We start from the raw sequence: 27,911 nt of genomic DNA on the forward strand, positions 1-27,911 counted from the left end.
ACTTCCATTTCAGCCCCTCCTGTTCCTGTGTTCACCTACAAAGCTGTAGTTTGGTCTCCAATGAGTTTCCCAGCTTTGCTATCGCAGCCAGGGTCCCCACTTGCATGTAAATGAATGGGTTCTTAACAAAGGTCATTCCCTGAGTTGTGTCTTGGAAGGGTGCTGTTCCTGCACAGCTGATATCCAAATTTGGGCCGTTTTCTTGGACAAGGCCCATCTGTTTGCTCTGGGCACTGCTTGCCTGGTCCACCCAGCCCTGTGTCTGTGTGCAGCACGCACCTCCAAGACAACCTCAAGAGGAGGGGGGGGAAAAATCAAACTATGATCCAAGAACAAAAAGCAAACACGGGCAGCCAGGGGGCTCCTGAAGCACCCCAGGAATGGATCTGCCTGCCTTTGGAGGCAACGGGGAAAGGCACGCAGGGGATCGGGGCTGTGAAGCTCGGGCAGGAGCAGGTGGGGGAAAAAAGAGCAAGAGATCAGGCAGCTGCTTCCTCAGTGCTGTAATTAAAACCTCATCTTAATCTCCCAGGGCTGGCCTTGCCAGCTCATGAGGCCGCAGAGCTGGGAGCAGCTGCCTGGGGAGCACAGCCGTGGGTCAGAGCTGATGGGGCTGACGTTCCCCATCCCTGTCCCATTGCTTCTGTGCACACCCAGCTGCATGGCAGCACAGAACCTGCAGCAAAGCAATGTCTGCAGATGCTCTGAGCACAGCATGCAGCCCTGCAAGCAGCATCTCCCAGCTGCAGCACCTCCACCATGCAGCAACGGGGCACTCATCTGCAGCAACAGGAGTCTGACCCTCATTAACGGGTCACAGATCCATCCTGCTGCTGGGTCTGGGGTGCCTGAGCCACCATTGGGATTGGTGGGAGAGAGGAGGAACCTCAAAGAACTGAAGTGGGTTCCGTTGGGTAACGATCCGTCTCAGCTTTATTGTCTGCATTGGTTTCGTTTGTAAAGAGCTGGCGATTTCCGCGGTGTGGTTCATAAAAACAAATCCTATTTTACAAAGATTTACATCTGTGCGAGCGCCCAGCAGCCACCAAAGCGCCGGCACATCTTAAATAGTCCAACCACCGTTTTGTTGTCATTTCAAAAAGAAAATGAAAATAAAACAGGAGAGGGAAATCAGCGACAGCCCCTCCGGCCCCCAAAGGACGGAGCGCCGCCAGAGGGGTTGGATCAGAGCCGCTTTATTTCTGTGGGACGGGGAGGGGATGGAGGTCCCTCTGTCCTACCCCACGAGTGCCCCGGGTCCCTCCTGCGTGTCGTGGAGGTGCCTTCCCATGGGTTTGCAGTGTTTGCTGGCTGTGTGGTCAGTACAGCGGTCCTTTGACGGCCCCTGGCTCCGTCAGCCGTGCCGAGGCGTAGGCAGAAGCCCCCAGGCAGGCAGCTGGATCACAGAAACCCGGCAGCCCTGCAGGGCCGGGGGACCCAGGGCGCCCAGCATCTCCTGGGACGCCAGGTGGGCCCCGCTCCCCATCCTTGCCATCCAGCGCGTGGCCAGGGATGCCGGGGAGACCTGGAAGGGATGCGGGGAGCTGTGAGCAGCTGGCCCTGGGGATGCTCTGCTCTGAATGCTGGAGGTATTGGGGGGCAGGGGGGGAATTTCCAGCTGTGCACGAGTGGCACCACGGGGTGGGAAGAGAGGTGCAGGGTGAACCTGGTCGGGTTGGCCAGGATAGAGCAGAAGTGCCGTCCATTGCGTGGGGACGGGGCGTGATGGCCATCAAGGGCAGAGCAATGGATGGGAGAGAAGTGCAGTGAATGGGGAAGGGGGGCAATGGTCAGCACACACTGGGGGTTTACCTGGGATCCCTGGAGGACCCGGCATCCCCGGGTGCCCACGGCCGGTGTCTCCTCGCTCACCCTTCTCCCCACGCTTCCCTGCAGGGAACGAAACAGAGAGAGAAGGGTTCACGAGAGCCTCCAGAGGAGCCTTTGCTTTTTGCCCCAAAGGACAGATGCCCACACTGCCCACCTTTGGGTCCAATGTTGCCAATCTGCCCGGCGGCACCCAGGAGGCCAGGAACGCCTCGAGCTCCCATGGGTCCGTGGGGGCCTTGCTCCCCAGGTGGCCCCGGAGGCCCTGGGGGTCCAGGGGGGCCCATGGCACCGACTCCCCCCAGGGCGGCTCTCTTGGCGCTGACGGCCACCTCCGCCAGCTGCTCTGTAGGGCAGAGAGGGGCCGGTGTGGGACGGGATGGGGCAGCACGGCCAGTGGGGTCCCACACACTGGGTGCTCGTGCAGTGGGTGCTGGTCACCCCCTCACCTTGCATCATCTTCAGCACCACGTCAATGATGTGCTGGTCACCGGCATCCCGTCCCTGAGGGCAACAAGAGGAGGGATCACACCTTCCTCCCCTGCTCTGCACCAGCAGGGCTCCTCCTGGCTCAGTCCCAGCCCAGAGCACATCCCTGCAACCTGTGCCATTCCCCACCCTTCTTTTCTCTTTATTCCAGGCACAGGAGCTCAGGTCAGTTTGTGACCTGCTCAGTTTTCTGCAGCCCCGTTTTGCAACCCTAACATCAGGCTGGCATGGCAAAATCCCAGTCCCCAGCAGGACACGGGGAAGCACTTTTGAGCTCAACCTGCTGCTTTACTCAGCAAGGAAAAGAGCTGCTGCCTTCCACACCAGTGGGGTCCCACATCCAGCTCAACCCCCCCCAGTCGGTCAGCTAAGGAGCAAGGTGCAATGCATGTGGATCATCACGGATGGATGCTGTGTTGGGATTGTTGGTACTCACTGCAAGGCCGCGCTGCCCCGGCATCCCTGGCACACCACGCTCCCCCAGCAGCCCCCGTGGGCCGGGGGGACCTGGGTAGCCCCTCACACCGGGTGAGCCCGCATCCCCAGAGGGCCCAGGGAAGCCGAGCTCACCCTGAATGCCTTGCTGTAGGGAAAGGAGAGAGGTGTCGGGGGCTGAGCTCATGTAGGGGGTCCAAGGGAGGGTCCTGCAGAGCAGCAGTGGGGTTTGGGGACACTTTGCCAGCCCCTCGTCTCTCACCTGTCCCTTTGGTCCTGGCTCACCCGATTCACCCTGGGGATGGAGGACACGAGAAAGGTGATGGGGAGGCAGAAGAAATGAGGCTGTGCTGTGGGGGGAGGCAGCTGTGCCCCTTCCCAGATGGTGGGGTGCAGTGCAACGGTGCCCAGCCCCAGGAGCACAGCCCTACTGCAGGGCCCTACCTTCTCACCCTTCACCCCTGCGAGGCCGTGGACACCGGGGTCTCCCTAGAGAAAAGAGGACAGGAGCAGTGAGATTGCTGCCTGCACCCCTGTTGCGTTCCAGCTGCTGCTCCTCTATGCAACAACTCGAGGTGCCCAGGCAGGGGGTGCCCATGGGGCTGGCAAGTTGAATCTGTTGCCCCTTGGTCCCCCATCAGGTCCTTGCAGCAGGAGAGGGAATACATGGGGACAAAGTCATCCTGCAGCCCCAACCCCAGCCTGGGCGCTGCAGGGTGTTGTTGAGGGAGTAAGGGGGCAGTGGGTGTCAGCCCCCCCAGGGTGGGTGCTGAACACAGGGGTCAGTCCTTGCCCAGCATGCAGCTCCCCATCCCCAGCATGCAGGGATACTCACAATGCTGCCTTTGGGGCCAGTCTTCCCTGGGGAGCCCTGGAGAAAGGGGAGGAAGGGGTCAGCCAGCCACAGGCACGTCTGATGTGCATCAAAACCTCAGCTCACAACTCCCCATAGACCCCCACCCTGACCCCCTCTGCACTGCCATCCAATGCCACTCCCCTACAGCAGCTGCTGCGTTGCCCACATCTGCAGGGATATGCCAGAACCCCAAGGAGGTGGCTGCTCCTCTGCCTCCCGCAGCAGTTCTCACCTTGTCTCCTTTGACTCCTGGCAAGCCTTGGGGTCCTGGGATCCCTGGGGGGCCCTGTTCACCTTTGGGCCCCTGGAAATCAAAGTAGTGAATGGGAAGAGCCCATAGGAACACCCTCAAAAAGGTCCCCAAAGCTCCGAGTCAGGGCAGCTTCTGCCCCTTCCTGGGGCACAGAGGGTCTCCCTGCACACTCACCGCTCTGCCCTGCTCACCGGGGGCTCCAACAGGGCCACGTTCCCCCCGGTCACCCTGGGGAGGAAGCGCAGTCAGGGCAGTGCCCACCACGGCTGCAGCCCCCCCTGTGCCCCCTACTCACCTTCAGCCCAGGGACGCCCTGCGGTCCCTGCTCACCCCGGGGGCCGGGTTCACCCTAGGGGGGAAAACATCCCGAGCAGTGTTAATGGTGCCGGGGAAGGAGCTGCCTCCAGATGGCCGTGTGCCCCCACAACCCTTCATCCTTCCTGGGGATGCTGCAGAGGGGCACGTGGCCGGGGTGGCACGCAGGGAGGGGTGGATGCTGGCTGCAGAGCACGGGGAGGTTCGAGCTTTGCAGCGGTGATGCTGCAAACGGAGCTGCATCCCGTGGGTGATGGAGGAGTTTGTGGCAGCAAAATTTGGGGAGCAAGGGGGGGAAGGTGCTGCACTCACCATCAGCCCCGGGGCTCCAGTGATGCCTTGCTGCCCCCGAGCTCCCACCTCACCCTGTGAATGGAGACGCAGGCACTCAGGGACAGGTCCTTGTACCCCACAGGGATGTGGTATGGATGGGGGGGTTGGAGGGGCCGGGGCTGAGGGCTCAGCCCCACACCCACCTTGTCCCCTGGGCCACCTTTACTTCCTGGCTGGCCCGGTAAACCCTGCAGGAACAGAGCTGGGTCAGACCCCACGCGTGGTGCAGGAGGCAGCCCCCTGCCCTGGGGTCATGTCTGCAGTGGGGCTCTTTGCTCTCATACTCACAGCTTGTCCACGATGTCCTGGGGGCCCCGGGCGGCCAGGCTGTCCTGCAGAGCCCTGCATGGAAAAAGTACAGGTCAGAAGAACAGAGAAAGGCACAGGAAGGAGAACATTGCACGTCAGCTCCTCACCTTCACACCCGGGATGCCCGGCGTGCCGTCCTTGCCATCAATGCCAGGCAGACCCTGCGGAAGGGGAAAGCAGTCAGGGCTGACACCTCCAAGGGCAGCCAGGAGCTGTGCATGCTGCTCTGAGGGAGGGCAGATGCTGCTCCCCACGCTGGGCTCAGGCAGGATGTACTCACATTCTCCCCTTTGGGGCCGATGTCTCCCTGGGGGCCCCTGATGCCGCGGCCGCCCTGCAGCAGGAGGGACAAGAGGGCTTTATTCAATGCTCCCTGCACATGGCATGGAGCACAGAGAGGGCGGCAGCACCCAGGTGGCTGCCAGGGTAAAGGGCTGTGGGTCTCCTACCAGCTCTCCCTTCTCGCCTGGCTCCCCTGGAGGTCCCTTAGGGCCTTCCCTGCCCTGCAGGAGAGAAACATGGCTGAGCAGGGGCACATGGGGACACCTGCCAGGGACAGCTGGGGACACTCACCGGCCTCCCAGCCGCGCCAATGGTCCCCACCATCCCCTTGTAGCCAGTAGGACCCTGCAAAGAGAACAGGGGGGTGATTCCTCCTATCCCAGCCCCGTCAGAGGGACCCCATCTGGGGGTGCCCCCCGTGTCCCACCAGCACTTACCGTCTCGCCTTTGGGTCCTGCCATCCCTGGATACCCCCGCTGGCCCTGCGGCCCCTGAGGAAGGAAGCAGAGCCACTGAGCTTGGGGACCGACCTGGCAGCGCCCGGGGGGAGGGGAGGGGGGTGCCCACAATTAAAGCAAAAGCTGACACTGCAAATCAGCCACTTTTGCCACCGCCAAGCGTCCAGCTCCTGATCCCAGCAGGCCCCTTTCCAGCTGTCGGTTCGATAACAGCAACAGCCCCAGACGGGCACTGCTTCCCCCACCGAGGGCTTCTGCCCCTTCCCGCCCCCGTGGGGCTCAGCCCGGTAATTGCTCTGCATCTTCAAAGCGTTCGGTGATCTCACACAGCTTAATCCCCACAGCCCAGCAGGGAGCCGGGCTCCACGGCCCCATCCGTGACACCGGGGGCTCAGCAGGGGCCGGGGGTTTATCCGGCTCGGAGAGTCAGCCTTCAACCACGCGGTGCCACTGCCGAGGTCCCCCCGGGCTGCGCTTTGTGACCCCCCCACGGTGGCATGGAGGAGGACACGGAGCAGATGATGGTTTTGCCCCGGTCCCAGTGAGCAGGGAGGGCAGGTCAGCATCGTGCCCCCCATATTTGTGGCCATACACAACCCCAGCATTCGGGGATAAGAGCAGCAAAGAGACATAAATACGTTACTGGAGGGCCTGGGACACCTTGCTCTCCGGAGACACCGACGTCACCCTTGGGGCCCTGGGGAACAGAGAGGTGAGCAGCAGGCGTGGGATTGGGGATGGGATGGAGATGGGGATGGGAACAGGGATGGTGAAAGGAATAGCAATAGGGATGGGGCCACGTTCCTGGGGGAGCACAGAGCTTCATCCTCCACAGGAAAACCACCGCCCGCTCTTCTCCTCCCAACCCTGATCTTCTTTCCCTCCAACTGATCTCTTTCCTGCCTTCCCCCTTTTTCTCCCCAGTGCCCCCACCCTCAGCCCCAGCTCCCCAAGCCACCCCACTGTCCCAGCAGGGCTGACCCCACTCACCTGTTTGCCCTGCTGGCCAGGCTCCCCCAAGGCTCCGGGCCGACCTCTGTGTCCCTAAGAGCAAGAAGGAAGGGGTGAGAAAACACAGCACAGCATCGCTGTGCCACATCCCTCAGTGCCAGCTGGCAGCACCCCACAGCCAGCCCCACATGCACGCATCCCCCCAACACTGGGCAGCAATCTGGAGCTGCTTCCAACCAGAGAAGATCCCTTCTCCCATCTGCCACAGCGATGCAAGGGACAGAAGCACAGAATGTCGGGGGGCAGGAGAGCATCCTCACCTTCAGTCCCTGCAGTCCCTGGGGGCCCTTGGGACCTGGTGGGCAGTTGGTCGGGCACTGGTGGGGAAGAACAAGCATGGAATGAGTTGGGGAAGGATGCAGGCATGCAGAAAAGCCATGCCCACTGTGTGAAGGACAAGCTGATGTCAGTAGCATCCAGGCTGGGCTAAATGGGAACCTACCATTGTGCTTTGGGATCCTGCTCCCCCAACCCCATTTACCAAATTACAGAGGTCACTGCATTTGAGCTGGCTCTCCCAGCTGCCCCTAAAGCCTGACAGAGGGGCAAGGGAATGGCTGCTCTCACCAAGAAATCTGCGCTTCCCTCCACTCCTTGGATGTGTCCTGGGGGGCCCTGTGGGGAAGGAGCCCATCAGCATCCACGGTGCTGATACACACACAGGGTGTAACTGTGGCTCCTGCACCAGCAGAGAGGTTGGGGCTCCCTCTGGGCAGATACTCACGGGTTTTCCTGGGGGGCCTGGGGGACCCCGTGGGCCATCGGGTCCAGGATCACCCTAGGAGAAAACAACCCCAAAGAGGGGGGATTTAGGAGCTGCCAGAGCTGGCACAAAGAGGGGCAACGAGGCACAGGGTCACCCTGGGAATGGAGGCATCCCCCAGCCATGGGATGGGGGGCAGCATGAAGGGACCCTGCTGCAGTAGCACAGCCCTCCCTGCTGTAGGGATGCCCACACACACGGTGGGGTTTCCCCTGTTGATCCAGGAGCCTGTGACAGGCAGATGCTGGGGCTGGGAGCACCCCCTCCTGCCCCCTCACCTTGGGTCCTGGCACTCCGATCTCCCCGGGCAGTCCGACCTGGCCTGGCAGCCCCTTACAGAGAGGTGAGACATTGAGTGAGGGAGAGGGGCTGAGCCCCGAGCCCCCCATTTGGGGGTGCACAGATCCGAGCTGAGGCGGCGTGCCCCATCCCCACAGGCACTTACAGGTGGTCCTGGCAGCGAGGGGCCCTGCAGCGAGGAGAGAGACACAGTGAGCCCCCAGGCTGCAGCCCCCCAAACCTGCCAGCATCACTGCTGCAAGCAGGGTGATGCCGTGCCACCACCAAGGCAGATACTCACTGGGAGCCCTGGTGGCCCCGGCAGTCCGGGTTGACCCTGAGGGACAGAAGGGACAGTCAGAGGTGAAACACAGCAGGGGAGATGAGGGGGGAGGGGGGGGTGATCATCCCCACACTCACCTTCACTCCTGCCCCCCCCGTGGGCCCTGGCTCCCCTTTGGCTCCTGTAAGACCCTGCAAGAGGAGAGAGCAGGGGGTCGGTGTGTGCTGTGCCCACCTCCTCCAGCCCCGAGTGCTTCTTTGGCCACTGAATTATCACTGCTTCACAGGAGGAGCCGAGGGGGGGCTCCTCTTTGTGCCTATGGCTCACCACAAAAGCTGGTACTCACGTCTAAGCCTGGCTTCCCTGGGGGCCCATCCGGACCCGGGGCTCCGGGCTCCCCTTTGGCACCCTTTAAAAGAGAAGAGTTGGTTGGGGGGGAATTAAAAGGAGCTCCTCCCAAAGAGGGGAAACATCGGGGAGCGCAGAAGGACACGTACTCACCGGGGAGCCGGGGGCTCCGGGAGAGCCTTTGTCACCCTGTGGGGAGGGAGGAAGGTTACAAATGGGGACCATCACCCTGCCAGAGCTCAGGATGAGGAGAGCGAGCTCTGGTGCAGCTATAGGATGGAGTATAAACGGCACCAAAGAAACGCTTGGGGCTGGAGAGGAGCCTGGGGCACGGCAGGCAGGCAGGCACTCAGCCAGATTGCACATCCCTCTGTTCAGGCTCTGTCCCCACTCAGCACAGCCCTCGGCCACACCAGTGCTCCGCAGGCACCCAGCGGGGGTCCTGCTGCCCCCCAGGATCCACGCCTGCAGCACCGAGCATCCCGCACCACCCGAGCACCACGCGCTGCCGTTCTGTTCCCACCAAGTCCTCCAGGCCCCTCATCCCCAGCTGTTCCGGGGGTCCCCGACCCCGCGCCCACCGCTGCCACACGCAAAGCCTGGGACGCCCTGCAGGGGCCGCGCTCCTCTCTCCGGAGCAGCGCAGGAACCACGCGGCATCGCACCTCCGCCCCGCACAATGTCCCCTTTGTGCTGCGGCATCCCCTCCCGGCTGCTTCCCCGCCGCCACGCACTCACATCAATGCCATCCGCTCCCGGCACTCCTGGCGGACCTGGGGGCCCTCGTGGGCCGGGCTCTCCTGGTGGCCCCCGCTATGGGGAGAGAAGGAGGGGATGGGGGTCAGGAGGGAGCAGCCAGACCCCAGGAGATGCTCGGGGTCAGGGTACATTGCAGGGAACGTAGCTCTGGAGCACTGGGACAGAGCGGGCACCCCAAGAGAGCCTCCCTGAGTGCCCTCAGCGAAGGTATGAATGGAGAAACACGGCAATTTGGGGCACTGCCCCCCACCCGTGGCACAACCACCCCCACCCATTGCTGGGGAATCCGGCCCCTATTTGAAGCGGGAGCTCAGCGGGGTGAGGGCAGCACTTGTAGTCCCCCCCCCCCCTCCCCCCGGCCATTTGGGGTGCAGTGGCATTTCCAGAAGCACGGCTGGGCTGCAGTGCCCCATTTCTAGGTGGGCCGTGCTGGCACGCTGCCGGGCCGCATGCAGGACTGCGGTGTCGTGCTGCTGCTTCACACAAAAGCACCATTCAGGAGCTGCTGGGGGAGCCCCCGCTCCGCCTGCCTTCCTCCAGCTCTGAGGTTTTTACAGGAGCCACTTTGCAAAGAAATCTCTGTTATCGGAACGGGGGAACAGGAGCTGCTGCCCCCGGAGCTGCGCTGTTCCTGGCAGTGGGGGGTTGGCAGCCGCAGCCCAGCCGCCTGCAAGGCTTCTTCATTTTTGAATGTGATGCCTGAGGATGGGAGGTTTTGGAGGTCGGTTCACTGAACACCTCAGTTCACCCCACAGTCTGGGCTGGGAGTGAGCGTGTGCCCCCCCATGCCCCACACATGGCAGCACAGCGCAGCCCCTCAAAATGTTATCAGTAAGTTCCATCTGGTTCCAAATGTCCCCTTATTCCAAGGGCTCCCACGTCCCCCATCCCCCAGCGCAGACCCCAGGAGCACCGTGGGGCTCTTCTGGCAGACCTGCCCTCCCCCCCCCCCCCCCCCAGCCCATGGGGACACTTCTCAGAGGTTTTCTTCTGTGCCACAAATCTGATGTGGGTCACCGTGGGGCAGTGAGAGCCCTTCTCTGCTCAGCGCAGTGCAGCCAAGGGAAACAATCCCTGCATTTCTCTCCAATTCATGCTTTGGGTAAGTTTGCCCCCCAGCCCTCCCAGGCAGCCCCCATGGAAGGGCTGAGCCCCCACAGCCCGGCTCTGCAGAGCATCCCAGCAAAGCAAAGCAAATCCTCTTTTACCCAGGCGATGGGAAGCAAAGGTCCTGAGGCTGCGGGGAAGGGGGAGCGTGGAGAAATCCCCCCCTTCTGCCCCAATGGGAAGAAGGAAAGGTTGGCTAACAAGTCCCAAAGCCAGAGATGCAATCCCAAAGCTGGAGCCCCGAAGTCAGAGATGTGCCTCCAAAATCTGAGCCCCGAAGTTGGAGCTGTGCTCCCAGAGTCGGAGCTCCAAAATCGCAGCTACGATCCCAAAGTTTGGAGCCCCGAAGTTGGAGCTGCAATCTCAAAATGTGAGTGCCAAAGTTGGAGCCCCAAAATTGGAGCTATGCTTCCAAAATCAGAGCTGTAATCCCACAGTTAGAGCCCCAGAGTCAAAACTGTGTAGCTCCCAAAGTGGGAGGTGTGAATTCAGAGCTGCAATCTCAATGATGGAGTCCCAAAATCAGAGCTGGGACCCCAAAGTCTGAGCCCCACTGCCAGCCCCATCCCAATCCCCATCCCACGGACCGGAGGAGTTTTGGGTGCAGAGGTGGGAGCGGCGCTGGGGGCCCGAGGGGGACAGGGAAGGGGGGGGTCGCAGGGAGCAGCCAGCTGGCAGGCTGGAGCTCCCAGAGGTAAATCAGCACCGGGGGGCATCGGGACCCCCACCCGCAGCACTCACGAGCTGGGCCAGGCAGAGGCAGGCAGCGTGCAGGAGCAGCAGGCAGAGCGCGGGGCCGCGGTGAGCCATGGCCGGGAGCGGGGCTGCGAGCGACGGAGTGCGGAGGGACCGGCAGGAGGAGGAGGAGGAGGGGGAGGAGGAAGGGGCTGATTAATATGGAGCAGCGGGGGACGAGGGCAGGCGCTGGCTGCCACCCCCCCGCAGGTGAGCGTGCTGCTATTTTGGGGCCGGGTGGCACAAAGGGGCTTTGATGGGAGCGAGGGGCTGCGAGATGGGAACGGTGGGGATGCAGGTGGGGGCTGTCGGACCGCTATTGCACTGCGAGGTCCTGCGCTGGGCTCAGCCTCCAGCAGGTCCCAGCATGGAACCCGGGGAGGTTAGGAGGCACTGGGAGGGGGGAGTTGAGGACCCCGCCGGGTCCCACCCCACGGCCGCCCCCCCGGCCCCGCTGCCTCCCGGAGGTGCGCGGATGATTCATCGCCGCCGCATCTCCTCCTCCTCACGGAGCGCTCCGCAGCGAGAGCCGCCGGAGGCTGATTCACCGCTGGGGGGGGGGTCGGTGCCGGCAGCAGCCCCCGGAGCAGCGGGGCTTGGAGGAAACGGGCGCTGGATCCGTCTCCGTTTGCGCCCCAAACTCTGGCATTTCCGAACCCGAACCCTGGTTCCGAGGCACCCGCACTGGGACCACCCCCCCCATTCACAAAGCCGAGGGGACATCTCCGCTCGCGACCGCGGCACATTGAGGGCAGGAGGGACGGGTTGAAATTGCCTCTGTGGGACACGAGGGGCACTTCGGAAGCACTGTGCAACTCCGGATGACTCCACACTGACACACGGTGTTCACCCCTCCATACAGCCCCCCTCCATACAGCCCCCCCTCCATACAGACCCCAGACACTTTGCACCCCACGCACCCCCAGCCGACCGCTCCCGAGCTCCTCTGCACCCCTCCAGACCCCCAGACCTCCTGCACCCCCAGCACCCTCCCCAACCACCCAGCCCCCCCAACAAGCACCCCTATGCAACCCCCAACCAACCCCCCCCGACCCATCACAGCCCCCCACGCACTCCCCACACCTCTTCCACCCCCAGCAGCCCCCAAAATCCCAACCGCCCCCCATCGCTGCACCCCCACAAATCCGCCGCGCGATGCTCCCAGCGCACCACGTGACTGCCCATTCATGCCTCCCCCGCCACCGCCCCGCCATTGGCTCTGACGCACTTCAGCGAATCAACGAGAGTGACGTAACGAGGGGCGGTCTTAAGGCTCCTCCGCCGCCTCCTATTGGCTTCTCTTCTCGTCGCCCCGCCCACAACGCCGACCGGAAGCAGGAAGCGGCGGGTGCCCGGGACGGCGGCGCCGTGACCCGCGGGCGGGCAGCGGCGGCCGCGCCATGACGGGGAAATCGGTGCGCGATGTGGAGCGGTACCAGGCGGTGCTGGGCGGCCTGCTGAGCGAGGAGGAGAACAAGTACTGCGCCGACTGCCAGGCCAAAGGTAACGGCATCGACGGCCGCGCCACACCGGGCCGTGCGATGCTGCCGGGCGGCGGGGATCGGGGCATCGTGAGGGGGTGAAGGGAGCGGGGAGGGGAAAAGCAGAAGAGAAAAGGAGGGATGATTTATGAAGAGAGCAGCGCCTCAGGAATAGAAGAGAAAAAGAGGAGGAGGAAAAAAAGGAGGGAAGAAGAAAAAAGGAAAAATCCTTTTCTCTCCCCCCCCAACACACACCAAAAAAATCCCTAAAGCGAAGCATTGCAGCCCGCAGGGGCGGGTGGGCAGGGCTGGGCGGTGGGAGCTGCTCTGCTCCTGCTGTGCAGCGCTTTGCTTCCCGAAAGGGTTAAAGCGATGCCGACTGGAAATCCCACTCACTGAGCGGCTCGAAGGGTTTGGGGCTTTGCGGGCTCCTTACGGGCTGTAAGGAGCTGGAGGTGTGTGACTGCTTGCTGCAGTGTCCTCTAACAGCTGCAGAGCCCTGCTGGAAGGTGAGCCGGCGGCCCTTCTGCTTCCAATCAGGCTCTGTGTGCTGCCTGGAGAGAACCCCAAAACTCGGTGTCCCTGCAGCACTGGGCTCTGCTGGGCTTTGGCAGCCCCACACCTGGCTGTGCTGCTCCGTATGGGTTGGAGGTGGGAGTGCTGGCAGCGAGCAGCCTGCCCCTTGCTGTGTGTCCCTTATCTCTTGGCTCTCATGCTGGCCCAAGGGCACACACAGCTCTTATCACGGCTTGTGAGGCATGAGGCAGCGCACACAGTGTGGGAACAGATCCTCTTATCAACTTCTCTCCGGCTTTGGTACGGTGATGCAGCCTCTCCTGGTGTGTATCACTCACTAAACATTACCACCAAAGCTGGGAGCTGCTCGTGGCTGGGAAAGCACCTGGGACCTGCCTGGGGAAATGGGCTGCTGTTGCACTGAGGCCTTCCCAGTAAGGTTGTTCCCCAATGCCCTGGTGCTCTGTGCACTCTGTGCTCTGCTGCTGCTCCCCGCTTTGTCACTGGGACTTCTGCTTGAGCCTCACTGCAGGGAAGGCAGGATAGGAGCCCTGCATCTCGCTCAGTGCCTGGGGAAGCGCTTGCTGTGAGCCCTGGCTGTGCTGCTGTGCTGAGCTTCCTGCATCTCGTAGTGATTTGCTGCCTGATCTGAGCGTTTCAGAGCTCGCATGACACACAGCAGAGCCTGCTCAGATGCCACCCACACTTCCATTATGCGTGTTCCCAATGACCTAACTTCTTGCTGGGTTTCATTACTGTATTTTTTTCCTACCTCTATACAGAGAGCTATATATGTAGAGGTTTCAATACCCACGGTGCCATAACTGCATGTACCCCCACAGACCCTCCCTGTGTTGTTGTTTGAGTTTGGCTCCCAGGAGCATCCCTATGGGCTCCTCAGAGCTGCCCATGTGTGAGTTGTTGGAGGTGAAATGAAGGCAAGGAAAATGGGAAATGAGCACAGGGAGGTTCTGCTTCTGCAGCAACAAACAGTGTGGTGTGGTTAGAGGCTCTTGGTTTGGAGGAAGTGGGGACAGATGCTGCTTCCTCTTTGCATTGCAAAGCTCCTGTTGGCGCTGACTGTGGGAACAGAGGATGATCTGAGCAGAATCAGGCAGGTGTGTTTTCATGTGCTGCTCTGAGCACTCTCAGGATCCCTGTAGCCCTGATCAGAAGCGTGGAGCCTTGGCACAGCCTGGCTGAGTGTCTGCCTTAAAGCTGGAGGGGCTGAGTTACCACCATCCCCATAACTTGAAGGCCTTTGCTGCCCTGTGATGCTTGAGCGTAATGCCTTACGAGAGGAGCAAGCCTTTGGAGGGTGGCATCCCTTCTGTTGGCACGTTGATACGGAGCCTCCTGAGGGCTTTGTGCCACGTGTGTGAGATGAACGTGAGGGTGAGCCTGGGGCTGGGCAGTGATGTGGCTGCAGGAGGGATGTGGTGCAATCCAGAGATGGGACATGACCCGAGTGCCTTGCAGTAACCAGGAACTGCCTTGTGTTGAGTAACACTTGGGTGAGCCGGGTTCTTCTCTGTGTTTCTGACTCTGAATCTATGTGCTGGTCCTGTACAACACTGAGCTAATGCTGTTTGATTCTCTCCTTCTCCCAAACCGTTCCTCTCTGCTCTCCTCTCCCTCTCACACCTGGGACGGTCGGTTCCTGCACAGGCAGCCCCAGTGAGAGATGCTCACCCGGCCATGCAGACTGCCCTGCCATTCCAGCTCTGTCTGTCGCCCTTTCAGCCTCCTTTCTCTTAGGGGAGCTGTGGTGCTGTGCCCAGATCTCCCTCTCCTCGTAACTGCAGTGATTTGATGGATTTGTGGCCAAACACAGCCTGATGGTTTGAGTGGTTGTACCTGGAGGAGGGATGGGACTTCGAGGCCCACAAGGAGGTGGTCAAATATGGGATGGGAATGGAAGCTGTGGGGGAAAACGGGAAGAGCAGGATGGGGAGCTGTGATGGGACCATCGGGGAGCTGGGACCTCCAGCAAAGGGCAGCTGGGTCAGTGAGTGTGAACATAAAACACCTTGCAGATACCCAGCAAGTCCTGCTGTGACTCAGGTCCTCCATCAGCAGGCTGTTGAATCACAGATGTTCTCTTCAGATGGCTTTAGCAGAGGAGCACCTTGAAACCAACTGCGATGGGAGAGCAGAGCTGCGGGTGGTGATGAGTTCTGTTCACCTGCAACGGGCTTCAGAAAGCCAGGCAGTGATTGGTTTGTGATTAGGAAAGAGCTCCTGGAAGTTCTCTGTTAGGAGGCACGCAGAGCTGAGTCACAAAGATAATCCTCTGAGCGGAGGGCATCTTAGCAAGCCGTGTCTATTTTCATGCTGCTGTTCTCTACCAGCTGGGTCTGTGGTGAGTGGCTGTGTAGCAACGGGTGTAAATCGGAGGTCCAAAAATGCCATGTGATTTTTTTTTTTTTTCCCCATCATAGCTGCAACTTTGGAAGTTTGTTCCTATAGTAACTGCCAGCTGAGTTATGTAAGGCCTTCAGGAGCTCGCGCCTCTGCAGCTTTGAGGTGATTTGCCTTTCAGTATACAAGTAGGTTATCGAAACCAGCTCGAGTCGAGAATAGCTTTGGTCTCCTTCAGGTTGGCCCAGAGCAGCAATTGCTGCGTGCGTCCCAAGAAATGTGGGGCAGAGGAGATGGAGCTTTGTGAGCAGCTGCCCTGGAACTCCACCTGCAGAGCTGCCTTCTCCTGTGCTGCCTTTGGGCCATCACAGCTCTGTTGTCAGCACGCAGTCTCATCCTGGCTCTGTTTTGCCCCCTTGTTAGGAATATTTCATCCTTTTTGGGGACTGAGAGCAAGGAGCAGCTTCTTATAGCTCCACATACAACCAGCTCTCAGCTCCATCCTCAGGCTCAGTTGCCATCGGTGCTGGTTACAGTTGTCTTGCATGGATTGGTGAAGCTGTTGCTTTCAAAGCACGTCCTGAAGGGACAAACGTTGCTGCCCCAAAGCAGCAGGAAGGACCTGCAGCTCACAGACCTGTAAGCACTGCAGCTGTCTGTCCAGCAGAGCCAGACGAACGCCCAGCAGTGTCAGTGGCTGCCTGCCATGACCGAGGGATCCTGACACTGAGGTTAACTGTGCTGTCCTCTTGCAAGCAGAACTCGCCTTGTTTTCCCCCTAAATAAGTGCTGAGCTGCAGAACAGACATCTGCACTCGAGAGCAGAGGAAGCTGTTTTGCAATGCAGCTCTTTGTCATCGCTTTTCTATGAACGGAATGAATTTCAGTAAGTTGTCAAGCAATCTCCTTCCAGAATGAGGAAGGCACGGGTGGAAGGAAGCTGCCGGGTGCTTGGCTGTTCCCCCCTTTGGTTCCAAGTTGGAGTGACACCCAAGTGCTGCAGAAGGCTCACGGGGAAGGACGTCTCAGTGCTGGGTCTCCCCTCTGTGAGGAGCATTTCCCCATCCCTGCATCCAGCACACTGCACTGATTGCTGGGCTCGGGGGCTGCAGCAGCGCCTTTCCAGCTCCAGCTGGGCTCCTCTGCACTTCTGCACTGCCCCAGGCAGGGACCTGCAGGTCAGACATTGCTTTGCATTGCACTGGGAAGATTTCACCAGGCTCTTCAGGGCCTTCACAGGTAGCCCTGTGCTCTCCTTCCTGCCTGTCAAAGCATCCTCGACCCCTCCCCCCCCCCTTCTCAGCAGAGCAGTGGCTTTGCAGCCAATTTCTGTTTTATTTTTAAATGCCTTCTGCAGGGTTATTAGTGGAGAAAACTTGCAGGAGCAGCTGGAGCCAAAATGGAATGCCTGAGTAAAGGGCGAGCTGCGAATCCGCTGCAGATTCCTGGGTTCAAGTCACTTGAGGCTGTGAACTTCCAGCAAGGGGCTGTGTGAAGCTGAATGGCCAGGCTGAGCTTGGGTTTAAGGGGACCTGGGAGCCTTGGCAGCAGGGCTGGTCGAGGGGTTGGTCCTGCAGGCATTGCTGGTGTGGGCAGCTCGCTGTGCAGCCTTTGTTTGGACGTGCTGGATATAAAGCAGGCCGTGCAGTTGGCTGCTGGGGGCACTGCCTGCATAGCAGAGCTCCAGACACAGAGCTGCGTTCAGCCCTCTGCAACAGAGCTGCAGCCCAGCAGGGCAGGGCTGTGCCCAGAGGGGTTCCCATCTCACACGGCTGCTGTGCTGGAGGTGGCTGAGCTCTGGGCTGATTTGTAGCCTGTTTAACTCAAAATTGCCCTTTTTTTTTCTTTAATCCTTCGTTCACCTGCAGATGGTTTTCCTGCTCCAGGAAGGATTTGTGGTGTTGGAGGCATGAGCTGATTGCTCAGAGCTGAACAAGCGATGCCCAGCGCTGCTTGGTGCCATGGGACTTGCTTTGCTTCCATGGATGCTAAAATTAGATGTGATACTGAAACAGAAGGGGCTGCAGCATCAAGCTGGCCTACCTGCTGCTGGCTGGCAGTGCAGAGAACTTAGCTTTGCAAACAGAAAGCGAGTTTCATTTGGGACTGAAGCTCTAAAGCCATCTGAGAGCTGCGAGTGTGCCTGCCCAAAGGGAACTTCCCTTACAGCAGTGTGTTCATGCAGGGCTGCTTTCTCTCTGGTGGCTGAAGCCAAGTGTGTGCACTGAGCTCTGCTGCCCTCTGCTCTCAGTGAGCGCCGTGGGGCCCTGAGGCTGCAGGAGGAGGCAGCAGTGCCAGGAGCCCCAACTCCACTGCGGTCCTCAGCTGCATTTTGTGCAGGTTTGATGCTGCAGCACGCGACTGAAGTTGCTTCTCTAAATGCTTTCAACTGGGGCCTTGTGTGCATCAGCCACATTGAAAATAGGATGTGAAACTGGGGGGTGGCTGAACCCAGCTCTGCCCTCACACGGCTGCCCCCCCTGTGGGATTTCCAGAGTGGGTTCCTTCGTTGTGGCCTTGAAAGGGGAAACGGGAGGCCTGTTGACATCTGCACAGCCTGCACCCAGCCCTGGGGTGCTGAGAATGGAGTGAAGCCTGGGATGGCAGGGCAGCTGTGCGTCCTGCTCCTCTGGGGGTTTGCCACAGCGTCAAGGCTGGGTAGGTGGGCTGAGGGGGTTTATAGGGCTGCATAACCAGGCTGAAGACACAACCAGCCCCATTCCCAGGCACGGCACTCGTGTCTGATCCCTGCATGGCCACAGCATCACTGGGTGATGGTGAGCACAGCCCCAGCTCTCAGAGCTGCCCACCTTCCTGCTGGCCCTCAGGGTGGCCCCACCACCCCAAACTGCTGCAGCTGCAGCCCAGCACTCAGCCCTGGCTGCTCCAGGTCCTGCACTGCAACCAGCAGGCACAGAGCACACCGGGTGGGAGGTGGCCCATGTGACGGAGCTGAGCTGATTACTGCAGCCCTGATGGGGTATCTAGCTGACTATTAATCCTTTTAGCCCTATGGAAGCTAAATATATCTACAGTTAAATCTAACCTTGAATCTCGTGCTTAATCCTAATGCCAGGCCCTCACATCGTGGTGCTCAGGAGCAGTGAAGATGAGCTGGGAGCTTTCCTGGGCAGGGCAGTGACTTTGCTCAGCCCCATCCAACCCGTGTCCACCCAGAGCTGGGTGGCTGTGAAATGCAGTGCTGCTTTTTGAGGGTTCTGAAAAGCCACTTCCTCCTCCTCTTCCCTCCTTGCACCGCAGCATCGCTTGCTTTGAGGCAGAGTCCCCCCTTTGCAGCAATGTCTGCAGCTCCTATAGAGGGGTGTGGATGGTTTGTGCTGGTCAGTGCAGCAGCGAGGAGACACGTGGAGCAATGCTGGCTGGTTCCTGAGCAGGTGGGGGAGGTTGGGGGGCTCTTTGCCTCCCGTCACATCTGCTCTGGTTACAGCTATGGGGCTGGGTGCTGTTCTCCTTCCTCAGCTGCACCATCCCCTGTGTTGAACACTGTGTGCTGCTTTTTTAGAGCAGCTGTGAGTATTCTGGAGCCCATCCTCAGGTAACCCCAGTGTGGTGGGAAGGTTGCTGTTGCTGGAGCAGAAGCCCACTGTGCCACGGTGGGTTAAGCAGAAGGAGGTTGGGATTTGTAGGCTCAGGGTGATGGGATGCCTGCTTTATTACCTCTTCCTCTTTGAACTTCTCTTGTGCAGAGCTGTTACAATGCAAGAGGGAGTCAATAAAATACTGCTTCTATCAATAAGAACAGGGAGGTGATCTCTCAGCACCCTGAACTTGTCCGGTTCGAAGCTCTGCCCTGGGTTCTTCAGTCCTGGTTGGTTGGGTGCAGTTTCTCAGCCACTTGGCTGCATGCTGTGAACGCACACATCTCTTCACAGGGCCACGATGGGCATCCTGGAACATCGGCATCTTCATCTGCATTCGTTGTGCTGGCATCCACAGGAACCTGGGCGTCCACATATCCAGGGTGAAGTCTGTCAACCTCGACCAGTGGACGCAGGAACAAATCCAGGTGAGGCAGGGGAGGCAGGCGGGTCGCCGTGTTGGTGGTGCTGTGAGCTGGGAAGGAGCAATAGGGTCTTCAGAGAGACCAAGGAGATGGGAAGGGGATCGAGTTATCAGGCCTGGTTCGGTTGGAAGAGGAAATGTCCTAACGGCAGCCTCAGCAAACACCAGAAAGCGCAGACAAGCACTGCCAGCTCCTGTCCATCTGCCAAAGGCAGCTGCTGTCGTTAGCTGCTGCCCACCTCCTTTCCTCGAGGTTTCTAGAGGACAAATCCTGAACTTTGGATGTGAGCTCGGTTGCTAAGGTGCTGTTTATTTTGCCTTAGCATTGAGAGTGTGATGCAGCACTCGGGGCTGGCCGGCTCTGCAGGGGTCAGAGTGCTGCAGGGGGGATTCCCAGCCTGGAGGCTGCAGCAAAAGCCTGAAGAGGGGCTGCTGTGTGCAGAGCAGACTTGAGAAGCCTGCTTGCGCCTTCTGGCTGCCACGGGTGGATTCTCACTTGGCAGCCAGCAGTGCTGATGTACGAGCTTCCATGTCTGCAAAACTATGTCAGGATTCTTTTGAATTGCAGTGCATGCAGGAGATGGGGAACGGCAAAGCAAATCGTCTTTACGAAGCCTTCCTGCCCGAGAACTTCAGGCGACCTCAGACGGATCAGCATCCTTTCTTTGCTGCTGGGGGGGCTGTCCAGCTCGTCCCATTGCTGCCCTGCCTGCATGGGAGGCTCTGCTTCTCATGTCTGGGCATCAGCTGTGGGCAGGAGCTCCTGGATTGCACGGAGAGGATCTGTCTGTGACCGCTGTCTCTTGCACTGATGGCACATGTGCTCTTGAGCAATGGTCAAAGTAAATATGTATCAAAGGAGAAATAGCAAGTGTCCTTTTCCTTATTTGATGTACCTGTTACAGCACTTGGAATAGCCCAGAGGTGCAAAATTGAGTAGCTAAAGTAGTTGGAACTATGACTATATTATTTTAAGTTGCAGCTGGAAATGCTCGTTAGGCAGTCGTTAGTTTAGTTACAGCTTGTACCTTGTATCCACGTGTCAAACAGTGCACATCTTCCATTCCTGAGCTGTTTGTCTTTAACAAGCTGCTTGCAGAGCTGTGGAAGGCTTCATTCGTGATAAGTACGAGAAGAAGAAATACATGGACCGGAGCATCGACATCAACGCGTTCAGGGTGAGTCCCTCAGCACCTGTGGGCATGAAGCTGAGTGTGGGTTTGTCTCATGAGTAAGAGGTGAGTGCATGAAAATAGGTCTGAATGTTTCCTGTGTCAGTGACTGATGTCCTCTGTGAGGCCAGCCGGGTTCAGTCGGTGTGCAGAGGAGCACTGAAGGAACCTCTGAAGGTCGTTTGTGCAACTCTGTGCTTAGAGCAGAACTGATTCCAGGTGTTGGTCTGTGCTGCTGCCTTGGTGGCTCATCAGGAGTCTGAAAAGTGGGCGAAAGATGGGGGCCCTTTAGGTTAACAGCAGCAAATAAAGCCTGGTCCATATTTTCACCGTGTGATGGTGTGAGCTTTGACCCTCACATCAGAGTTTTCCTTTACAGAAAGAAAAGGATGACAAATGGAAGAAGAGTAACGAGCCAGTATCAGAAAGAAAGCTGGAACCTATCATCTTTGAGAAGGTGAAGATGGTAAGCCTATGGCCACGGGTCGCTTGTAGGCTGCTCTCACACAGAACAGAGGCAATGCAGCTTCATATGGAAGCATTTTTTCAGGCCTCAGTCATAGCAGTGGATGCTTTGAGTCACACTAATGGCAGTAGCTTGTTTTCCACCACTCAGGCAGATACTGAACAGATGTGCTCTGCTTTGCAGCACAGGGCAGATTGGAATCCAGCTATTCCCTGCTTGGCTTTGAGGCTCAGGCTGTTATTTCTCTCTAGTTTGGAGCGTGCATTGATACAATAGGACAAAAAACTTTGTAATGCTTGCTCTGTCGAGTGGGGGGTAGGGATGTTCAAGGGTTTGATCTCATTAAAGCCTCCTGTGTATCAGAGCTAAAAGATGACTTGAGCCAGACTTCTGCTGTTCTTTCCCCAGCCTCAGAAGAAAGAAGAAACACAGCAATCTAGGAAAAGTTCTCCCAAATCCACTGAGCCCATCATAGACTTGCTAGGACTTGGTAAGAGGCCCCCAGCCTGGCTGTGCTCGCTGCAGTGACCCTCGGTGCAGTGCTTGGTCTCCTGAACTCCATCAACTTCTAGTGGTTCCCTTCCCTGTCTGTCACCTCCTTGTCTCTCCCAGATGCTCCTGTGCCGAGCGCCCTCACCAACGGCCGGCCCTGCAGCCTGGAGAAGGACCTGGATCTCTTTGCATCAGTGGGATTGAACTCTGACTCCAGGAAGGTAAGCAGGGAGCGTCAGTGCTCCCCAAAGGGGGGTGCAGGAGCGGAGGGGACGCCATCTGTTGTCCCCTGTGCTGGATGCTGCTGCACCTGTGCTGCGTCCCTCTCAGGTCTCCGGCTCTATGCCTACATCTGGAAGTGCCGGTTCTGTTCCTGAAAACCTGAATCTCTTCCCCGAGCCAGGAGGCAAAGGGGAGGAAGCGGGCAAGAAGCAGCTCTCTAAGGACTCCATCCTCTCCCTGTACGGCTCTCAGACACCTCAGCTGCCTGCGCAAGGTAACAGGACTCAGAATAGAGCAGCACACTGATGCTGAGTGGGTGGGCCGCCCTGATGGCTGTCAGGCAGAGCTGTGGGAGGGTGGCTGGTGCTCGAGTGCTGCTGAGGAGCACAATGAGCTGCTCAGCCTGGACTCGCAGCCGAGCGAGCGTTGCAGTCGGATTTGAAGGTCGGCATTCCCACCCTGACAGCCAACACAGCCCTCTTTCCCTTCGTCGCTTCCCTGCCTGTTTTCAGGAGCGATGTTCATGGCCCCGGCTCAGATGGCGTATCCTGCAGCGGCGTACACAGGCTTCCCGGGAGTCCCCCCCTCCAGCAGCGTGATGGGAGGCATGATGGCCCCGTCGGTGGGTGTGATGGCCCAGCCTGGGGCTGCGGGGATGGTGACCCCCATGGCCATCCCTGCTGGATACGTGGGCAACGTGCAGGCAGCTGTCATCGGTGTCCCCAATGGGATGATGGCTGCGCAGCAGGCCGGTTACGTAGCTGGCATGGCAGCGGTCCCCCAGCCTGTCTACGGCGTGCAGCCAGCACAGCAGCTCCAGTGGAACATCGCTCAGGTGAGGGGTGGCTCCTGCTGACCTGAGGGTGGACGGAGGAGGAGTGTGGTTGAATCCAACCTGTGAATTCTGTGCTCTTGTAGCCTGTGTTCAGGGGCAGTGAGGCACAGTGGCACTGCTGCCATGCAGGGGTCACAAAGCAGTAACACATTCAGGGCTCTTGGGGTGGAGAACAAAAAGTCAGCGTCGCATCAGCTGGCATTGAAATTTCTCAGCTCCGTAGGTGGGCAGGCGCCTGAGGAGATATCAGCTCCAAGGTGATATCCTCATGCATCCAGGTGGGAAAGCAGCAGCTCAGGGCTTCGTGGAGAGGTCCAAGGAGAGGTGGAAGTGCCTGGCTGCTCGGAATGGTGAGCTGCAAGCAGAGAGCTGCAGTGTCCTGTGTCCAGGCCAGAACTTCACATTACCTGGGCGCTGTGTGTCCGTCCAGCAGCGTCAGTCTGCACTGAGCTGAAGGCTGGGGGCTCATGGGCTGGTTTGAGGAATGAAAATAGGCAGGAGGTGCTGCTGAGAGACAGAGGGGAGCGCAGCTAGCTCTGCTGGCTGCTGATTCATGCTGTGTGCTGCTGCTGAAAGGTCAGATAATAGCACACCGTGATTCTGCAATGGCACAGCTTCTGTAATAAGATGAAAAAGTCGCGTGCTTGAGAATGAGGAGAGTCTGCTTCTGTAGGTCTAACTGCTGGGCTGGTGATAGTGGAGCCCAGCCTTCGGGGTAGCTTTCAGTGAAGCTGTACTGTCTCGTTTAAGCCTCTGTTTGCTGTAACTCTTTACGAAGTCTTGCTGAAGGCTGATGTGCTGGGAGGCATGCATGCAGGCTGGCACCTTCGGCCTGGTGACTTCTCTGTCCTCCCCTTTGCAGATGACCCAGCAGATGGCTGGGATGAACTTCTATGGAGCCAACGGTGTGATGGGATACGGACAGTCCATGGGCGGAGGAGGTGCCCAGGGCAGCAATCAGTCCCTCAGCACTCAGCTGTGGAAATGATCCCGCGCGTTGTGACCATTTTTGCCTTCTGTTCCGTTTTTCAAAACTGCTCCATGAGACATTCAGGGTTTTTCTTTCAGGCTGGCTGCCCGGCCCCGGCCTCTTTCCATAACTGAGACCCACCTCTGCCTCGTCACTGTCAGACACGGTGCGACCTGGGTGACCAGAACATGAGCTCCCCTCTATTTAGCACAGTCAATGCACACTTTGGGGTGGACCCCCTCCTTGCACAAACCTCCACTAACGCTTCTGGGTAGCACGAAACGTCCTGGGATCTTAGCAGAGGTGTGACCGAGGAACGGGGCGACCTGTCCTCCTTACTTCAGGCCTCTTAAGAACCACTCAAAGCTCCAGTATTAGTCGGGGTTTCAGTTGGCAGAGGGTGGGATCCGTGTTTGGTGCTGAGGCGCTGGATTTTAGCCCAAGCCCAGGGGCAAGCAAGCCTTGCTACCTCTTCCCTCGAGCGGAGTTTGGAGCTGTGCTTGGCTCGCCAACCCTCGTTGGAACCAAAGGCGTTCAGAGACCCCCTCCCTCCCCCCGTGAGCAAGCAGGATTCTCGCGCAGTGTGGGGGCAAGCTGTCAGAATGTGAAACTTGCACTTCGGAGTGGCTTTTCTGTCTGATCTGTGGTATTGATGTATTTAACTTTTAACTAACGGAGAGTTAACTTATCGAGGGCTGAGAGCCCGCCGCAAGGTTTCTTACACTTTTAAACGACATCCTAATTTATACTTGTTTCATATTTTGTTTTGTTCCCCTGTATTCCCGGTACCCATCCCTGCTAGCTTCAGCCATTTTAATCCAGGCACAAGAGTGGGTGGATCAGATTTCTTTTCTCATCTTCGGTAGAACACCACAGCTTCAACTCGTCAGCAAGGAGCCCGAGCTGTGCGGGCTGCGCCTCCCTGTCTGTATGTAAATCCCCCAATAAAACATTGCGGTGAAACCTCACTGCCCTGTCTGTTCCTACAGCAGCGCTGCGGTGGATGCAGGCAGCCTCTGTGCCTTGTGAGCAGGGCTGTGAGCGGGGCTGTGAGCGGGGCTGTGAGCTGGGCTGTGAGCTGGGCTGTGAGCTGGGCTGTGAGCTGGGCTGTGAGCTGGGCTGTGAGCTGGGCTGTGAGCTGGGCTGTGAGCTGGGCTGTGAGCTGGGCTGTGAGCTGGGCTGTGAGCTGGGCTGTGAGCAGGGCTGTGAGCTGGGCTGTGAGCTGGGCTGTGAGCAGGGCTGGGCACGGAGGAGTGCTGGGAGCCGGGGGGGGGCAGCGCCGAGCCCAGCAGGGTGAGTTCAGGTCAGTTGACAGCTCTGTACACAACAGAAACCTGCAGCCGTGGGCTGCGATGCTGCATTCCTGCTGTGGGGAGAGCTGCAGCAGCTGGCGGCTGATGGCAGGGGGTTGGAACTTGGTGATCCTTCAGGGTCCCTTCCAAACCAAGCCTTCCTACTGCAGTCTGCTGGGAGGCTTGGAGCTCCCAGGTGGTGGTGCAGCAGGTTGGGCTGGGGGGCCTGCAGAGAACAAAGCGCAGGAAGGCTGCAGCGAACTGCCTGGCCTGGAGCTGATGCTGCTGTGATGCTTAACGCACTGCTCTGCTTCTTTCTGTCCTTCACTAAAAAACTGTGCTTTTTCAGGGCGTCCCTCAGAAGAGAGCATTTCTTCCTCTTCCCCATCAATCTGCCCTATAGGGGGCTGCTGTTAGGCTGCGCCCCTGCTTGGTGGCTGGGCGCTTTGTGACGCTCGACTCAGGCACAGAGGGGTTTTCAAGCTGGCTTTAATCATCTTCACTTGCTGCCCCGTACTGTACATGCAGGTACAAGCCAATGAAAATGTGAGTACTGAGTCAGTTTGTTCCTCCTGGGGAAAACTGGCTTAGGAGTATCTTACAAAATAGCGTGCACCCTCACAGCCATCAGTCCTGCTGCATATAAACCACAAAAATACAAGAGTTTTACATTAAGAAAGACCACGCACATATAAAACATTACAGAACACAAGTAAAAAAATTGCCATTTGCTTTTTTTTTGTGTGTTTTTTTGTTTTTTCCCTCTTAAATCTCATCACCTCAAGGATCCATCGAAGCCCATCCTCCCCTTGTCTTGAATGCGGAGCCGGGGCGCAGCGCAGCCCCCTGCCCCCCCTCTGTGCCGCTGTTTGCAGGTGGCGTTGTTGAACTTGGGGATCTGTCATCAAAGCAAAGTCTGTGAGCGCATGGGTGAAGGCAGGCAGGTTTTGCTCCGTGCTGTGCTGGCAGAGGAGCTCCATCAGGCATGGGATGCACACAGCAGACGCGAGCTTCGCTCCTGGGGGAGATGGGGACAGAAAGCAAAGCCAGCAGCAATTTGTGGCTCACGAATTCTGACGGCTTCCAAATTCTTCCTCCATGCCGTTTGCTGGGGACGCAGCACGGTTTGCAGGCCGTGTTCCAGCGCTGGAGCTGCGCTGTGCTGCTGGGAGCAGAGGCTGGGGGCTCCTCCTGGCCGGGTGTCTGCAGCACACGCTGCCACTGCTCTGCTCCTCCAGGGGTTGGCAACGAAGTTCAAAAGGCATTGGTTGCATGTGAAGAGGTTGAAGGTCAAATTCTTCCCATCTTGAAGTTTGGGAGTCTGAATTCAGAGCTTTGTGGCAGGTGAGAGCTTCAGGCGCTGCTTTGTCTGTGCTCAAAGTGCTGCTGTTCTCCTGTTGCTGTGTTTCAGGACAAACCTCAGCCTGAGCTGCTGCTCCCCTTATGGCTGTTTCCCAGCCAGACGGGTCTGGTGTCGTTCCAAAGGTACAAACTGCTGAGATTAATGACAGATCCCGCAGCCCTGGCAGTGCTTTGTCCAGCCGAGCTGCTCGTCGATTGGGTTTGGAGGTGGGGAGAAGAACAGAGTGATGGGGAAGGTGAGTTCGATTTGACTGCACGGAAAGATTGAGCCCTTTTCAGAAAACAAGGCCACCAACTTCAAAGTGCGAACAAACATTCAAGGGGCCCAGAAGGCAGGAGGGAACCGTGGGGTTCTGTGCTCCGCAGCCATCCCTGTGCAGGTGAAGCCTCAGCCAGTGGGGACAGTGCACTGTGCATCGTCCTCAGCTTCCTACAGCTTCCTTGCCTGCCCTTCTGAGGGCTGCATCGCCCCCAGGTTGGGTTATGGGGCAGCTTTGGGGCGCAGGAGCAGAACAGACTCTGCTGCCCCGTGTGCCATCCCTTCGCTTTGCTCCTTGGCCATTGGAGTGGCACAGAGCAGGGGAAGCACACACACGCACCAGCACCCGCCCCCAAGAATTGCTCTTCATTGCACAATTACAACAAAAAAAGAACCTGAATGTGGCAGAGTGCACGAAGGTCTGGGTCTTAAAAGAGAGGGGAAAACAGGAAAGGGAGAGAGGGGAGGGAAAAAAAACAAACCAAAACAAAAGAATGAGGTATCCCAATCAGCAGAGCTGCGTCCTGACCCCACTCCTGGGCAGCTGCTGCCCCGGTGGCTCCGGGTGCTGCTGTGCTCAGTCCTGGCTCAGGGTTGGCTGTAACAGTGCGGCGGTTCCTTGGACAGCAGGACAACCTGGTGCCCTTTGCTGTACGTTTTTCTCAAGTCTGCATTCGAAACCGAAATCTTCACAGCGTGAGGATCAGCACAGGGGAGCCAGGGCTGGGGAGCAGCGCTGCTGCACCTCTGACCCATTGCTCTGTGCCCCGCTGTGCTGCCCTCCTGCTGCTGCTCTCCTGCAGGCCATCACGTCTGCGGGATTCCAACCTTCCTACCAGACCCGAGGTGTAAGCAGGGCCTTTCCTCCACCTGTGTGCATCCATGTGGTAGAGGAGGACGACTTCCCACTGAAACAGCTGCGTCGAAGGCCGTCGCTGCAGCGTGGGATGCAAACCTGGCTCTTAGAGCTCTGTCTTGAGGCACAGCAGCCTGGAGGCCAGCAGGGCGAGCTGCTCGGAGCTGTACCCATCTCTGATGCGAAGCACAGTGAGACTTTGGGTGTAGCCATGAAGAACGGCGCCTGGCCACTGCTGCCTGGCCGCTGCTCCTTGGCCTTCAAGCTGTTTTCCAGCAGATGCACCCCCTTAGGGAACCCTCTGTTCCCCTCAGTGCAGGGAGAAGCATCTGAGTCAACTGGTAAGGAAGGGAAGGCGCTCCAGGAGCGCAGCGCCAGCACTGCTTCTGCACAGGAGCTGATGTGCTGAGCTGCTCACTGCTCGTGCTGCCCCAGGACTCCAAGGCTGGTTGGGTAACATCCATCCTCACTGCTCAGTGAGGAGCCCTGGCTCCTGCCCCTCTGTGAGCTGTGCTGCAGTGAGATCCTCTGTGTCACACATGGGTGCTGGGAGCGCCAGGCAGGGACCAGAGCACCGAGCCCCTTCTGTCTGATGCTCATTTCTTTTCTAGAGGAACATATTTGGGAAGGAGAAGGGCCTGGATCTGCTTTCCTGGAGGAGGGAAGATGCAGTGACCTCCCAGGGTCCCATCAGCCATCCTCTGCTCCTTGCAGCATGCAAGGAATGCCCTGTGCAATGAACATTCCCCAGCAAGCAGCTGC

The 27,911-nt window shown here is 58.7% G+C and overlaps 2 protein-coding genes across 2 annotated transcripts; one reads left to right on the forward strand and one right to left on the reverse strand.

The window, feature by feature from the left end:
* Nucleotides 1-1,131: 1,131 nt before the first annotated feature.
* On the reverse strand, nt 1,132-11,237 carry LOC125703995 (collagen alpha-2(IX) chain). The gene is made up of 32 exons (XM_048969240.1): nt 10,849-11,237; nt 8,980-9,054; nt 8,395-8,430; nt 8,240-8,302; nt 8,031-8,084; nt 7,912-7,947; nt 7,777-7,800; nt 7,610-7,663; nt 7,293-7,346; nt 7,136-7,183; nt 6,829-6,885; nt 6,548-6,601; nt 6,201-6,254; nt 5,537-5,590; nt 5,391-5,444; nt 5,267-5,320; nt 5,098-5,151; nt 4,925-4,978; nt 4,797-4,850; nt 4,652-4,696; nt 4,488-4,541; nt 4,156-4,209; nt 4,035-4,088; nt 3,840-3,911; nt 3,587-3,622; nt 3,196-3,240; nt 3,014-3,046; nt 2,753-2,899; nt 2,277-2,331; nt 1,985-2,173; nt 1,813-1,890; nt 1,132-1,525 (listed from the first exon to the last, which is right to left on the reverse strand). The coding sequence occupies exons 1-32, from the start codon at nt 10,915-10,917 to the stop codon at nt 1,320-1,322; spliced, it is 2,070 nt and encodes a 689-aa protein (XP_048825197.1). The 5' UTR covers nt 10,918-11,237; the 3' UTR covers nt 1,132-1,319.
* A 925-nt stretch (nt 11,238-12,162) lies between these two features.
* SMAP2 (small ArfGAP2) lies at nt 12,163-24,348 on the forward strand. The gene is made up of 10 exons (XM_048925491.1): nt 12,163-12,345; nt 19,094-19,227; nt 19,792-19,877; nt 20,323-20,401; nt 20,775-20,861; nt 21,270-21,351; nt 21,474-21,574; nt 21,684-21,849; nt 22,088-22,410; nt 23,273-24,348. Exons 1-10 carry the CDS (start codon nt 12,243-12,245, stop codon nt 23,396-23,398), a joined length of 1,287 nt encoding a protein of 428 aa, XP_048781448.1. The 5' UTR covers nt 12,163-12,242; the 3' UTR covers nt 23,399-24,348.
* The last annotated feature ends 3,563 nt before the right edge of the window (nt 24,349-27,911 follow it).

This window comes from Lagopus muta, chromosome 23, assembly GCF_023343835.1.
Source record: "Lagopus muta isolate bLagMut1 chromosome 23, bLagMut1 primary, whole genome shotgun sequence".
In the NCBI taxonomy this organism is placed as follows: Eukaryota; Metazoa; Chordata; class Aves; order Galliformes; family Phasianidae; genus Lagopus; species Lagopus muta.

Bases quoted from the DNA above. Each gene is read 5' to 3' on its own strand.
- LOC125703995 (XM_048969240.1), bottom strand. From the start codon at position 10,917: ATGGCTCACCGCGGCCCCGCGCTCTGCCTGCTGCTCCTGCACGCTGCC. The intron at 4,210-4,487 runs GTGAGTGCAGCA...TTTCCCCCCTAG, and splicing joins CTGGAGCCCCGGGGCTGATG to GGTGAACCCGGCCCCCGGGG. The intron at 2,174-2,276 runs GTGAGGGGGTGA...TCTGCCCTACAG, and splicing joins GGTGCTGAAGATGATGCAAG to AGCAGCTGGCGGAGGTGGCC.
- SMAP2 (XM_048925491.1), top strand. From the start codon at position 12,243: ATGACGGGGAAATCGGTGCGCGATGTGGAGCGGTACCAGGCGGTGCTG. The intron at 21,352-21,473 runs GTAAGAGGCCCC...TGTCTCTCCCAG, and splicing joins CATAGACTTGCTAGGACTTG to ATGCTCCTGTGCCGAGCGCC. The intron at 21,850-22,087 runs GTAACAGGACTC...GCCTGTTTTCAG, and splicing joins ACCTCAGCTGCCTGCGCAAG to GAGCGATGTTCATGGCCCCG.